The sequence below is a fragment of the Neolamprologus multifasciatus genome, chromosome 19 (genome assembly GCF_963576455.1).
Source record: "Neolamprologus multifasciatus chromosome 19, fNeoMul1.2, whole genome shotgun sequence".
Taxonomy (NCBI): domain Eukaryota; kingdom Metazoa; phylum Chordata; class Actinopteri; order Cichliformes; family Cichlidae; genus Neolamprologus; species Neolamprologus multifasciatus.
In genome coordinates, this window is record NC_140457.1 from 18,922,790 (window position 1) to 18,935,421 (window position 12,632).

Below are 12,632 nucleotides of genomic sequence, written 5' to 3' on the forward strand. Positions count from 1 at the left end.
CGTAAGGACATTGGGTGTGACGCAGCCAATCACAGGCGTACGTGGGCGGGTCCGAGGAGATACAGTCAGTCGGAGCCGCTGGGTGATGCTAGGGCTGCCTGGGAGTGGGAGAATCCGCTCTGGACATCATTGCTCTCTGGGATTACACTGAATGAGTTTGCTATAAACAGCTTTACTTACATAACAGCTAGTAATTCAGTTAGTGCACGCTCGGCTAGCCGTGTCGTATATTTTCAGAGCGGACGACACGCTTAAATAAATTTAAAATTAGGAACAGACCGCCATTGTGTGTTATTTTTCCCCCTTCCTCCTAGGTGTGAGTGCGGTCGTTTGCGGAGGATAACTTGGGTGAATTTAAGAGCGCTCAATATGTCAGTGGTAGGCATTGATGTGGGTTTCCAAAATTGTTACATCGCTGTGGCCAGGAGCGGTGGCATTGAAACCATTGCCAATGAATACAGTGACAGATGCACGCCGTAAGTATAGCCGAAATATTGACAGACATCATCGCCGTGTAAGTGTGGTCTGCCTGTGAGTTTGTTACGCAATGTTTGCAACTGGAGGCGCACTGACTGAGCGGTGTGATGCACATGAAGGCAGCCGGGATGGTGGCGGCGGTAGTGATGCGGCCTTAGTTCATTTCCCGTCACAGCAGGTTATTATAGGTCTTTTTTAAATAACAGTTTATTTTTGTAGGTAGTTGAGATGTCTCCTGGCTATCACCACCGAGCTGCGCAGTGCACGACAAGCTGACTCAGTTAACCTACTTGTACATGTTATTTTGTTTAATATGCGTTTTTAAAGTGTTTGCATACTGTACAGACATCAAAGGATAACAAATAGGTTTTGACATGGTATAACGATAATGCGTCAGTTAAGGCCCGTCTACAAACTGCATCTTTAACGCATGCAAGTGCTTGATCAGAAGTGACAGAGGATTAAATCCCAGGGTGAATGTAAGGAATCAACTTGGCGGACTGAAACAAATCATCTCCAAGTGGGTCTCCGTTTCTGTAAACTGAATTTGCTGCAGCATTCGTGGAAAGGAGACTGAGAGGAGCATTGCACCTTTAAGTGCATGAGGATATTTTTCTGTGGCAAGGTGAAGCTAGGGAGTGACTTGTCACTGCTAGCCAATGTGAAATGAATCGTGTGAGGAGAAGCGTTGGTCTTTGTCATTAAACACAACGATTTTCCTGTTTTTTTTTTCCTCTCTTTATTTTGGATAGAAAAAGCTTAATTTTCAAGGTGATCTGCTATGTCTCACTGCCCTAGTTTGTAGTTCTTGTTCAGACACTCTCCCCTGTGAACTATCCCTCATGGCAATGCTCAACATTTCAGTTGGCAGCCATCGAAATTGCAGTTCTTCTTCGTCCGCCACATCTGTTAACAGGATTACTTCTGTTTGTTTCCCATTAAGGGCCTGTGTGTCTTTGGCCTCCAAAAATCGCATGATTGGAAATGCAGCCAAAAGTCAAGTAAGATCATCCATGAAATTTTATTTTTGGCAGACACATTACATCTTCAAACAGTTGTCTTTTTTAAATCTTTGCTAAGTATTTCCTTTCTTTCAGATTATAACAAACTTCAAAAATACAGTCCATGGCTTCAAAACGTTCCACGGCAGAGCATTCGATGACCCATTTATCCAAGCAGAAAGACCTAAACTGCCTTACAGCTTGCATAAGCTGGCCAATGGAACCACTGGAATTAAGGTAAAGTACTTTACATCTTTTTCACCACTTCCCTTTTTTTTTTTTTCCCATCTTTGCTTTTTCCATCAACTTCCAAGCAACCGATCACCTTCACCCTTTTGGTTTTTAATTTGCTTCGGGTCTCCCTAAATGCTTGAGTGTTCCTAGGTGCGTTACTTGGACGAGGATAAAGTGTTCACAGTTGAGCAGATCACGGGGATGCTGCTCACCAAGCTGAAGGAGACGTCAGAGAGCGCCCTGAAGAAGCCGGTGGTGGATTGTGTCATCTCTGTGAGTGATGAAAACGGTGCACAAGACTTGTCTGTGTAATTCAGAACGCGGTTTTGAGGAGAACATTAAGATTTGTGCTCTGCTTTACAGGTCCCAAGTTTTTTCACAGATGCTGAAAGGCGGTCGGTGTTTGATGCAACTCAGATTGCAGGGCTGAATTGCTTGCGGCTAATTAATGACACCACTGCAGGTCGGTGTTCTTGGATACATTAGTAAATTTATGAAGTGGCCATGGTCAAACACGGAACGTAAGGGTTGAAAATAAATGTCTCGTCTATGAACAGTGGCTTTGGCTTATGGGATCTACAAGCAAGACCTTCCTACACCAGAAGAGAGGCCGAGAAACGTGGTATTTGTGGACATGGGGCATTCGTCATTCCAGGTGTCTATCACTGCCTTCCACAAAGGCAAACTCAAGGTTAGCCTTTTGCCTTCCTTCTCGTCCTCCAGCTGCATCTGCTCTTTTGTTCTTAAATTCTAAACTCAGTATCAATCTGGTGCGTCAGGTTCTTGCCACAGCATTTGATCCATACCTTGGAGGGCGTAATTTTGATGAGGCATTGGTAGATTACTTCTGCGAGGAGTTTAAGGGCAAGTACAAGCTCAACGTGAGGGACAACCCGAGGGCTGTGCTGCGGCTATACCAGGAGTGCGAGAAACTGAAGAAGCTCATGAGTGCCAACTCCTCCGACCTGCCTCTAAACATAGAGTGCTTCATGAATGACATTGATGTTTCCAGCAGGATGAACAGGTAAAAACCTATTTGGTTTTTTTTTTTCATCTCAATAAGCACACTTAATGTGGATATCTTTTTTTTTTTTTTTTTTTTAAATAAATATTGTTTTTTTTTTCCAATGTTTAAATCCTCCAGGTTACACTTTGAAGAGATGTGTGCTCAGTATCTCATGAGAGTTGAGATTCCATTGAAATCGGCCCTTGAACAATCAAGTACGCCCCTTAGAGTTATTAATTAAGTGATATTAATGTTACACAAAGGAAAAATCTGCTCAGGGATGTGTATGTTTTGTCTGGCAGAGTTGAGTCGGGATGATATCTGTGCAGTGGAGATAGTTGGAGGAGCCACAAGGATCCCGGCTATCAAAGAGAGGATCGCCAAGTTCTTCTGCAAAGACATCAGCACCACACTCAATGCAGACGAAGCTGTAGCAAGAGGCTGTGCACTTCAGGTTGGAAGATCCTCAGATATTAACACCCAGTATTTCTTTCCAATGTAATATTAAAAAAATAGTAGTGATAAAATGGAGTAAATATGTGTTCGTCTTTGTGGTTTTGCTTGTGCGTATGTGTCTGTGTAGTGCGCAATTTTGTCACCAGCATTTAAGGTTCGGGAATTCTCTATCACCGACGTGGTTCCTTTCCCGATTACTATGCGCTGGAAATCACCCACAGAGGAGGGATTGGGGTAAAGATAGCACCACTCTACAAGAGACAGTGTTTTTTTATGATTATGTGTCTGGAGGACAAAAACTGGTTTATGTATACATAAATATATGTATTTCTACCCTGTTTATAGGGTAGTCCTAACCTACAGTACTGTGCAAAAATCTTGAACCGCTTTCAATTCAATCTTTAACTTTGAATTCTTTATATTTTGTTAGAAAAATGGAAATAGATTCAGCAGTTTAGTTCATTTCAGTAAAGATGAGGGGACTTGGAAAGGACATGACTTTTCCTCTTCTGTAGATGATTTTTAGGCCTGTCACCTTTTTCTCCTGCGCTCCACTTGTCACTTTTTTCTCAGATTTTGTTTTAAGGACACCCTGCACACCCTTCTGACGGTAACAAAGTGCCTAAAAATACAATTTAAAACTGGTTCTTTGCCAAGTTGTCTGTTATGTGTAGATACAGCATCGATTCGTCACCTGAGTTAGGTGGTGTTTTCATGCTAGAGTGATTCATAGGTCAGTGTAACTGGTTCAGGAAATAAAAACATTCTGAAAATTGTCAGTGACTGAACTGAAAATGAGGGAAAAAGCAGCCAGTGTTCAAAGAAGAACTTTGAAAGACCTTCAGAAAGCTTGAAGAACTATTGCTTAAGACCACTTTTAAAAACATGAGGGGTAGCTCAAGACTTTTTCACAGTACTGTAAATTGAAAATATAATAAATACCTAAGTGGTCTAGATAAGAGTTGATTATATGGGCATTAATCTAGTGACCTTTTTCATTACTAAAAACTAAAAGCCTACACTTCAATCACATATTGACTGATTTACAATCCACTGTGGTTGTGTACAAAACACAAAAACTGTGTCTTTGTCTCAAACATGATGGAGGCCACTGTATGTATACTTACTGCTTTTTGCTCCTCCAAATAGGCAAGTCAGCTCTAGGACACAGTATCTGCTGACTGTGATTACTTTCCATTGCCTGACTTTGCTTTTTTTTGGCTAATTTGTGCTACAGAGAGTGCGAGGTGTTCAGTAAGAATCATGCTGCTCCTTTTTCCAAAGTGATTACCTTCCACAAGAGGGAACCCTTCGACCTTGAAGCCTTTTACAGCAACCCTCAAGAACTGCCCTACTCAGACCACAGGATAGGTAATGGTGCTAATTCTGCTCTATTAGCATCAAAGTGATCAGTCCTTACTTGGTTTTACATAGACATTGCATGTATGCATGTATCAGGTTCCTTTAACCAGCTGCACAAGTATGCAGAAAGAGGCGGCTAATGTAGGTGCGCTAAGTAGCTGGCCCAACAAATTGGATGGCAATTAGGAGTAAGGGAAGCAGGTTCTCGTGTGACTCAGCCGAACATCATAATTATCTGTACTGTATGTGTATCACCATGTGGTGGGTGGGTGTGTTTTCTCAAGTGGGATATCATTTTTTTTTCTATGCAACTGGCAATTTCCTGTCACAAGAACATGTTGAGGTCCTATTAAAGAAGCCGCTCCCTTTCTTTCCATCTGCTTCCAGGCTTTTTTTCAGTACAGAATGTGGTTCCCCAGCCAGATGGTGACAGCTCTAAAGTGAAAGTCAAAGTGCGAGTCAACATCCATGGCATCTTCAGCGTGTCCGGCGCTTCTCTGATTGAGAAGCAGAAAGGAGAGGGCGAGGACATGCAAACTGATACAGAGCCAGTGGTGCAGAATGAGAGCAGAGCAGAGGAGCAGGTAGGATTATTGTTGCCACAGTCACTCTTGTGATGCCACAGATGTCAGCTGGTCGGTTTCTTTGTGCCGTACAGAGTTAAAGCACAACAGCTATTGGATAGACTGGGTACTATTCACATAAAATTTATGTTCCTTATTGTTTATCAGTGGATTTCTGCCACTTAAATCAGCTTTTTTTTTGTAGTTTTTTGAAAGATACTCTCATTAATTGATCTTTTATAAAAATTTATATTACATAATTATTTTTATAAATAATTATGTGTCTCAGATCAAAATGCAGGTGGATCAGGAAGGCCAAACCCAAGGGGAGCCGCAGAATGAGGATGCCAGTTCCAGCAGTAAGGTTAGTCAGGCTGCGATTTAAGGATGCTTTAAAACTGCATGTTTTTCTTGTTTGTTCTTGCTCATATCAGACTGTATTGATAATAAGACAAGCAGAACCCTGATACTGATATTGTTGAGACATGCTTTCAATTAAATTAAGTAATTCATGTATTGTCACAGATTCTGTATGCGAGCCACTGAATTCATGTCAGCGCTGCTCACTGATGCATCTGTGCTACAATTAGATGGACTCATGCAGTATTAATTAGTCTAAAAAAAATAGATGATTATTTTGGCAAGGTGCCCCATGTTTGGAAATCCAAAAAGGCCTCATTGTGTTCTCTGGTTTCCAAATTTAGGAGGGAGCAGCTGGTGAGAAGCAGGACCCAGCAGCAGGAGGAAGCAAGCCCAAAGTCAAGGTGAAGAGTATCGATCTTCCCATTGTGATCAACAACATTCGACAGCTTGACAGTGACGTCCTTTCTAACTTTGTGGAGTATGAGGTGAGTGTTGCAGGTGGCCTTTGGAAAAAGCCGAGTCATGCTCTGATACAAGGAATTTTATATCTATGTATGAACATCTACTGTTGTAATATATTTATGACGGAAAATCAGGACAAGCACAGGTTTTATTCAGAAATGTCATACTGTAATATCGTATGGCGCGCCTTGGTTGAATCATCCGTAATTTTTAAAATTTTTATTCATTCATTTTATTTTTTTCATCATAGCGTCAGATGATTATCCAGGACAAACTGGTGAAAGAGCTGAACGACGCAAAGAATGCTGTGGAGGAGTATGTGTATGATCTGCGGGACAAACTTTGTGGGATTTATGAAAAGTACATCACTGAGGGGGTAAGTAATACTTTTTGCATCTATTATACACGGCCCCCGTGTTGCAGTAAACAACTATTATATCTGAGACGATGTATGAAGAACTGATCTGTATAAACATTTCATGTTTGTTAATAACAGGACAGCAACCGGCTGACGCTGATGCTGGAGGACACAGAGAAGTGGCTCTATGAGGATGGAGAAGACCAACCCAAACAAGTCTATGAGGAGAAGCTAGATGCACTTATGGTATGTTTACATTTATTACAAGAAAGATTTTGCAGACTACTGCATACAAAAAAATATTTATGCCCCAAATGCTAACTTTTAGTAATTTGATTCAATATAAATTTTCCATTTTGTTACATAAGTAAATAAACCGGTTCTAATATAGCGCTTTGCTACTCTGCTTGAGCACTTGCTCATACAACATGTCTCATTCACCCATTCATACAACCACCAGCCTTATGATTAGTAGATGACCTGCTATATCTCCTGAGCCACAGCTACTACTTAGCACGCATATTTTCCTTAATGATCACTTGCTTAAATAAACCTTTGATTTTATAAATCTCAGTGGCACTTTACCCAAAATTATTGCTTTATGTTCATGTTTCATTCATTCATTATATAATCTTATAGATTGTAATTTATGCTGTGATTTGGAACTTTATAAAAGTTAAGTTGAATAGAGAGTAAAGCTGTAAGAACCAGTCCGTTTATTTATGGAATTGCATATTTTAAAGTGGTAGTAGCTTTCAATGTTAACGCGAATTTTATTATTCTCCAGAGGTTGGGCCAGCCCATTCAGGACCGGCACAGGGAGCATGAGGACAGGCCGAGAGCATTTGAGGAACTGGGAAAGAAACTGCAACTCTATATGAAGTTTGTAGATTCCTACAAACAGAAGGTAAGCCCTCTTCTGACTGTGATGTTCTTCGATTATTCCTTTACAGGAAAAAGACAGAAGTAGGATTTGTGTTTGGAACTGCATGTTTTGTGCAGTGCTTTACAAATACTGTGTTATGCGAACAGGAAGCGTGATAAGACATGTACACATAGATGACTTGACACTTATAAGAAATACAGTCTGTAACTGATACTTGAGGTATGTGACAAAATAACCATTTATTTTTATATTTTACTGATAGAATATGTTGATGGTGTCTTACTATGTTTATATCCTTGATCTCGTATTCTAAGTGTTTAAATTATTTTCTTATTTTAGCTTATATAGTTTGAAGTGTATTTTGTTATGGGAAAAATATAATAGGATGACTTTGTTTAAAAGAGATACATTTTAGACCTGCTAAAGGTTTTCTTCGTCAAAAACTCTTTCCCAGGACGAACGATTCCTTCATTTGAGTGCAGAGGAAATGAGCACCGTGGAGAAGTGTGTGACTGAAAGCATGGGCTGGATGAACAGCAAGATGAATGCGCAGAGCAAACTTGCTTTAACTCAAGACCCAGTTGTCAAAGTAGCAGACATGATCGCTAAAATCCAGGTATGTGTGAGCCGCTTTTTAAGATCTAATCATCTTCTTCCTTTAGTGAGAATGACATCTTCTGATTCTCCTTTGGAAAACCTGCTTGCTTCTTCTCCAGGAGCTGGAGGATATATGTAATCCAGTGATCAACAGGCCAAAGCCCACAGTGGAGGAGACCCCCGAGGTGAACGACCAAACCAGCGGAGCTCACAACGGCCCGACGGCTAAGCAGGGAGGAGCGGAAGGAAAGAGGGAAGCAAAGGGGAGCCAGCAGACGAAGCCGGGCACAAAAGAGATGGAGGTGGACTGAGATCTGTGTCCGACGCTCAGACTCCGCAACCATCAGCGCGTTTACCGTCACACGGCATCTAGACAGACGCAGAAAAATCAACACCTGGGAACATTTCTCAGTCCTCATCAACCACTTATGTGGATCTGTTTTTTGTGTCCTCTCCCATTGGATTTTACCATTTGAGGTTTTTTGTTTTCATCCTTACGTGTGACACTGGTGTGCTTTAGTCTCTCAAAGGTTTGCCATACTAAATAAATTAAAGAATGCCACAATAGATGAAAATATGAGTCTGTCGTAAAACCGATTCCTTCGTATCTCACAGGAAGGTACGCTTTGTGTTTTGCATTCCATATGTCTCTTAAGTGTCCAGTATCACCCATAAGAGAAATAGACAGTGCTGTCCATGTCACTGCTAGTGCAAACCTTTTAGTTAGTATACGATAATACAAATTATATTTGTATTCAACGAGTTCAAAGAGATATGTCCGTGTCTACAAACTGTAAATATTATTTTAGTAAACAAAAGCAGCCAGCATAGACATGTACATAGAGAACACATTCTAGTGTTACAATGGAAATGCTCATATACCAAGTTTCCTTTAGTGATTGGTTGCCTATTTCCTTTTTTTTCTTGCATTTTTCCATATTTAATTGAAGGTGGGGAAAAAATAAACGCATTTGTCTGCAAGACAAATTTGTACGTGTGAAATGATTGATTTTCAGAAGAAAGTGGCCATCTGTGCTGTACTTATGTTTTCAGATGTGATATGGAAAGTTTCAATATATATATTGAAAGTCATTTGTAGCAGTCATTTACTCTTAAACATGCATTAACCTGTAATGTTTATAGATGGCCTAAGAAACCAGATCCCGCAGAGTGAACATGAGTCCAGGGAGAAAGTACCTCAGGTTACTTTAAACCCAGGATCCTCTTACTGTGAGGAGTGTTTTGCCTTTACTGTACATTATGGTTCACCATTTTTGTTTTAAAACAAACTTTCTTTGTCAGCAAACTAAGACAAACAAGACGGGTCGAGTCCTGTGATTAAAGCTAATTTAAAAAATTAAAAGAAAGTTACTGGATTAATTCACGATTAGATAACATTTTGTTTAATAATACATTTATCATTTAAATTTATAATTTTAAAAGTAGTAGCTGATTCCATATATGCAGTTCCTGTGTCTGGACGACCCCTGATATTAAATTAACACTTGGTAGAACCTGGGACCATTTCGTGGCCTTTGCGTTTTTTAATTCCACGCCATTTCCACTGTGTTTAATGGAATATAGCCAAATTTTCAAACAGGTTTCTTTTTTTCATTTTATTTTAAAATTTCAGTCTGAGTTTCTTAAATGAGCTTAAATGGCTGAGCTAAAGGCATACATCCACTATCGAACCTCGTGGCCGATTTCTGTCCCTTTGAAACCCATTATAAACGCTATTTTTCATACCACCATTATTTTTACAACGGTTAATGTAATTGTCTCAGTTATGGTGCCATTTTGGAGTCCGGACCTTAAACTTGTAATTTTTTCATTTGTCCATCAGATGGCGCCCTTTTCTCATATTTCAAGCAATGAACGCACTTCAGCCAAAATTAAAGATTTTGAGCGTGTCGTTCTGCAACAAAAAGTGAAAGAATTGGTGTTGTGTGTCACTATCAGTGTTGAATAATGATGTTAGATAATAGTAACTGTGCTTTTTTAAAAATATAAAGGCCTTTATGTCTAAAAAAAGAAAAAAAGACACACAAACACACTTTTTCTTTCAAAAGTATTTTCTCTCAGACGGCCACACAGCAATGTAAACAAATTAAATAAAAGCAAGGACCAAAACCAAATTACTTAAATAAAATTAATTATTTTTTACCTTGAAATACAATTTTTTAAAACTGCTGCGGTTAAATCACCTATGACCCGGAAGTAGTTACTGACGGGAAGCCATTTGGTGCGTTTGTAAACAAACAAACATGTGTCCAGAGAGAGACACATGTGGGAGAGACGCGGTTTTTTTCCTCTTTTTATTTATTCAACGGTCACAAATCGGTTAGCGACACAACCACCTGCAAATTGTGAGCGAAGCGGAGATCCGAGGGAACCGTCACGGTGGAATTTCGAAAAACTTACGGACAATGGCGAGGCTGGCCGCCGTTATCGGCGCGCACAGGTAGCCATTTGGTGGCTACCTGTGCGCTACCAAATCTTTGGGATAAACACCCTGATCGCAGTCGGGACTACGAAAAATGCTGATCTTTTCGTGAGAAGTTAAACGTAAGTATTGTTACATTATTATTACGGAAAATTATTAATTTTTAAATGTTACGATGGCCGTGAAGTCCTTCCGATGGGATTTCTTTGTTTACTATGGATGTAAACAAATAAAAATCCTCTAGTTTTATTGTGGATCCTCTTGTTTTATTGTCTACGCAGCAAATTACTTCTAAACGTTGGTGATAAGGCTGCGCTTGTGATCTTGGGCACACGACCCAGACCCCGGCCGTCCGGCTGCCCGTATCCCGTGTAGTCTCCACGGTGGCGGGCGCGCAGCGCGGGTCTGGCCGCTACTCAACGTGGCCGCATAACAGAGAAGCGCCATTCGTGGGTGAAGCATAAGGAACTTTTTAACACATTAAATTGCGTGTTGTACACTACGTGTTGAACTGTGCATGTGACAAAAAATAATCTTGAATCTTACTATTCACATGTGCTATGTCGTGCCAAATTAGACAGCGCAGGTTTAGGCTGCGCGAAGAAGTGTCTTTGTTTCGCGAGAAGCAAAAAGAGTGAAAAATTAGTATCGTTACATTCAGTTTGGGGCTACGACAAAAAAAAAAATGTTTTCACGTGGTGTCGGACGTGTTGTGCTGGGGACACTGACACCAAGACCCAGACCCCATCTCCTGGCAGCGGGCAATGGTGCTGCTCGTGACGCGCAAAGGTGCACCTAGTGGACCGCTGGAGGTGTTGCAACGTCCCGCGGACACACAACTTTCTCTGATTCCCAGTAACATAAATGTTCATGTTCATCCTTCTAAAATAAATGTTTTTCTGATTCAAAGTGATCTTGTATTGTTATTTAGACAATTTCTATTTTATTTTAGAACAAAACAAGGTAATAAGCTTTTGGTGTATGCAAAAAATGATAAACCTGATATGGCACTATATGACATTTAGTGTGCTCCTGCACAAAAAATAATAATGGATCAAAATGAATGTTGGTGCCAATGTTTGGACCATCCAAAGGCCTAATTATAATAACAATCAAATATTACTTCAAATGTATTTTATGAAAAATATTTAAGTTTTTGGTTTTATTCTGTTAAAAAAAAAACCAGGGCGCTCATGTACCCAAACTGGTATTTAAAGGGTTAAAACAATGAAAATATAATTAAAACTTGATATGGATATTTTAAGCAGAAGTAGTTTTAAAAGACTGACTCATTTAAAGTGGAAAAAAATATTGATATAAAACCTTTTAGAGCACTTTTTGGGGCTGGACCATTTTTGGTCCCTAGGACCACGAAAGGATGGATTTTTTTAAAATGTGCTCCTGCACAAAAAATAATAATGGATCAAAATGAATGTTGGTGCCAATCTTTGGACCATCTAAAGGCCTAATTATAATAACAATCAAATATTACTTCAAATGCATTTTATGAAAAATATTTAAGTTTTTATTTTTTTTCTGTTAAAAAACAGGGCGCTCATGTACCCAAACTGGTATTTAAAGGGTTAAAACAATGAAAATATAATTAAAACTTGATATGGATATTTTAAGCAGAAGTAGTTTTAAAAGACTGACTCATTTAAAGTGGAAAAAAATATTGATATATAACCTTTTAGAGCACTTTTTGGGGCGGGACCATTTTTGGTCCCGAGGACCACGAAAGGATGGATTTTTTTTAAAATGTGCTCCTGCACAAAAAATAATAATTGATCAAAATGAATGTTGGTGCTAATGTTTGGACCATCTAAAGGCCTAATTATAATAACAATCAAATATTACTTCAAATGCATTTTATGAAAAATATTTAAGTTTTTATTTTTTTTCTGTTAAAAAACAGGGCGCTCATGTACCCAAACTGGGATTTAAAGGGTTAAAACAATGAAAATATAATTAAAACTTGATATGGATATTTTAAGTAGAAGTAGTTTTAAAAGACTGACTCATTTAAAGTGGAAAAAAATATTGATATATAACCTTTTAGAGCACTTTTTGGGGCGGGACCATTTTTGGTCCCGAGGACCACGAAAGGATGGATTTTTTTTAAAATGTGCTCCTGCACAAAAAATAATAATTGATCAAAATGAATGTTGGTGCTAATGTTTGGACCATCTAAAGGCCTAATTATAATAACAATCAAATATTACTTCAAATGCATTTTATGAAAAATATTTAAGTTTTTATTTTTTTTCTGTTAAAAAACAGGGCGCTCATGTACCCAAACTGGGATTTAAAGGGTTAAAACAATGAAAATATAATTAAAACTTGATATGGATATTTTAAGTAGAAGTAGTTTTAAAAGACTGACTCATTTAAAGTTGAAAAAAATATTGATATATAACCTTTTAG

General features: G+C 39.1%; 1 protein-coding gene and 1 long non-coding RNA gene across 2 annotated transcripts; both read left to right on the forward strand.

Annotated features, from left to right (window-relative positions):
• The first annotated feature begins 69 nt into the window (after positions 1-69).
• hspa4l (heat shock protein 4 like) lies at positions 70-9,184 on the forward strand. Its single transcript, XM_085142779.1, has 19 exons — positions 70-476; positions 1,421-1,478; positions 1,575-1,715; positions 1,863-1,985; positions 2,076-2,175; positions 2,270-2,403; positions 2,492-2,736; positions 2,857-2,933; positions 3,021-3,172; positions 3,302-3,408; positions 4,412-4,545; positions 4,924-5,120; positions 5,389-5,463; positions 5,804-5,947; positions 6,175-6,300; positions 6,421-6,528; positions 7,070-7,189; positions 7,623-7,784; positions 7,885-9,184. The coding sequence occupies exons 1-19, from the start codon at positions 370-372 to the stop codon at positions 8,074-8,076; spliced, it is 2,502 nt and encodes an 833-aa protein (XP_084998905.1). The 5' UTR covers positions 70-369; the 3' UTR covers positions 8,077-9,184.
• Positions 9,185-9,261: 77 nt separating this feature from the next.
• On the forward strand, positions 9,262-11,743 carry LOC146496430 (uncharacterized). Its single transcript, XR_014871099.1, has 2 exons — positions 9,262-10,330; positions 10,490-11,743. It is a non-coding gene; the product is annotated as an uncharacterized LOC146496430 (long non-coding RNA).
• The last annotated feature ends 889 nt before the right edge of the window (positions 11,744-12,632 follow it).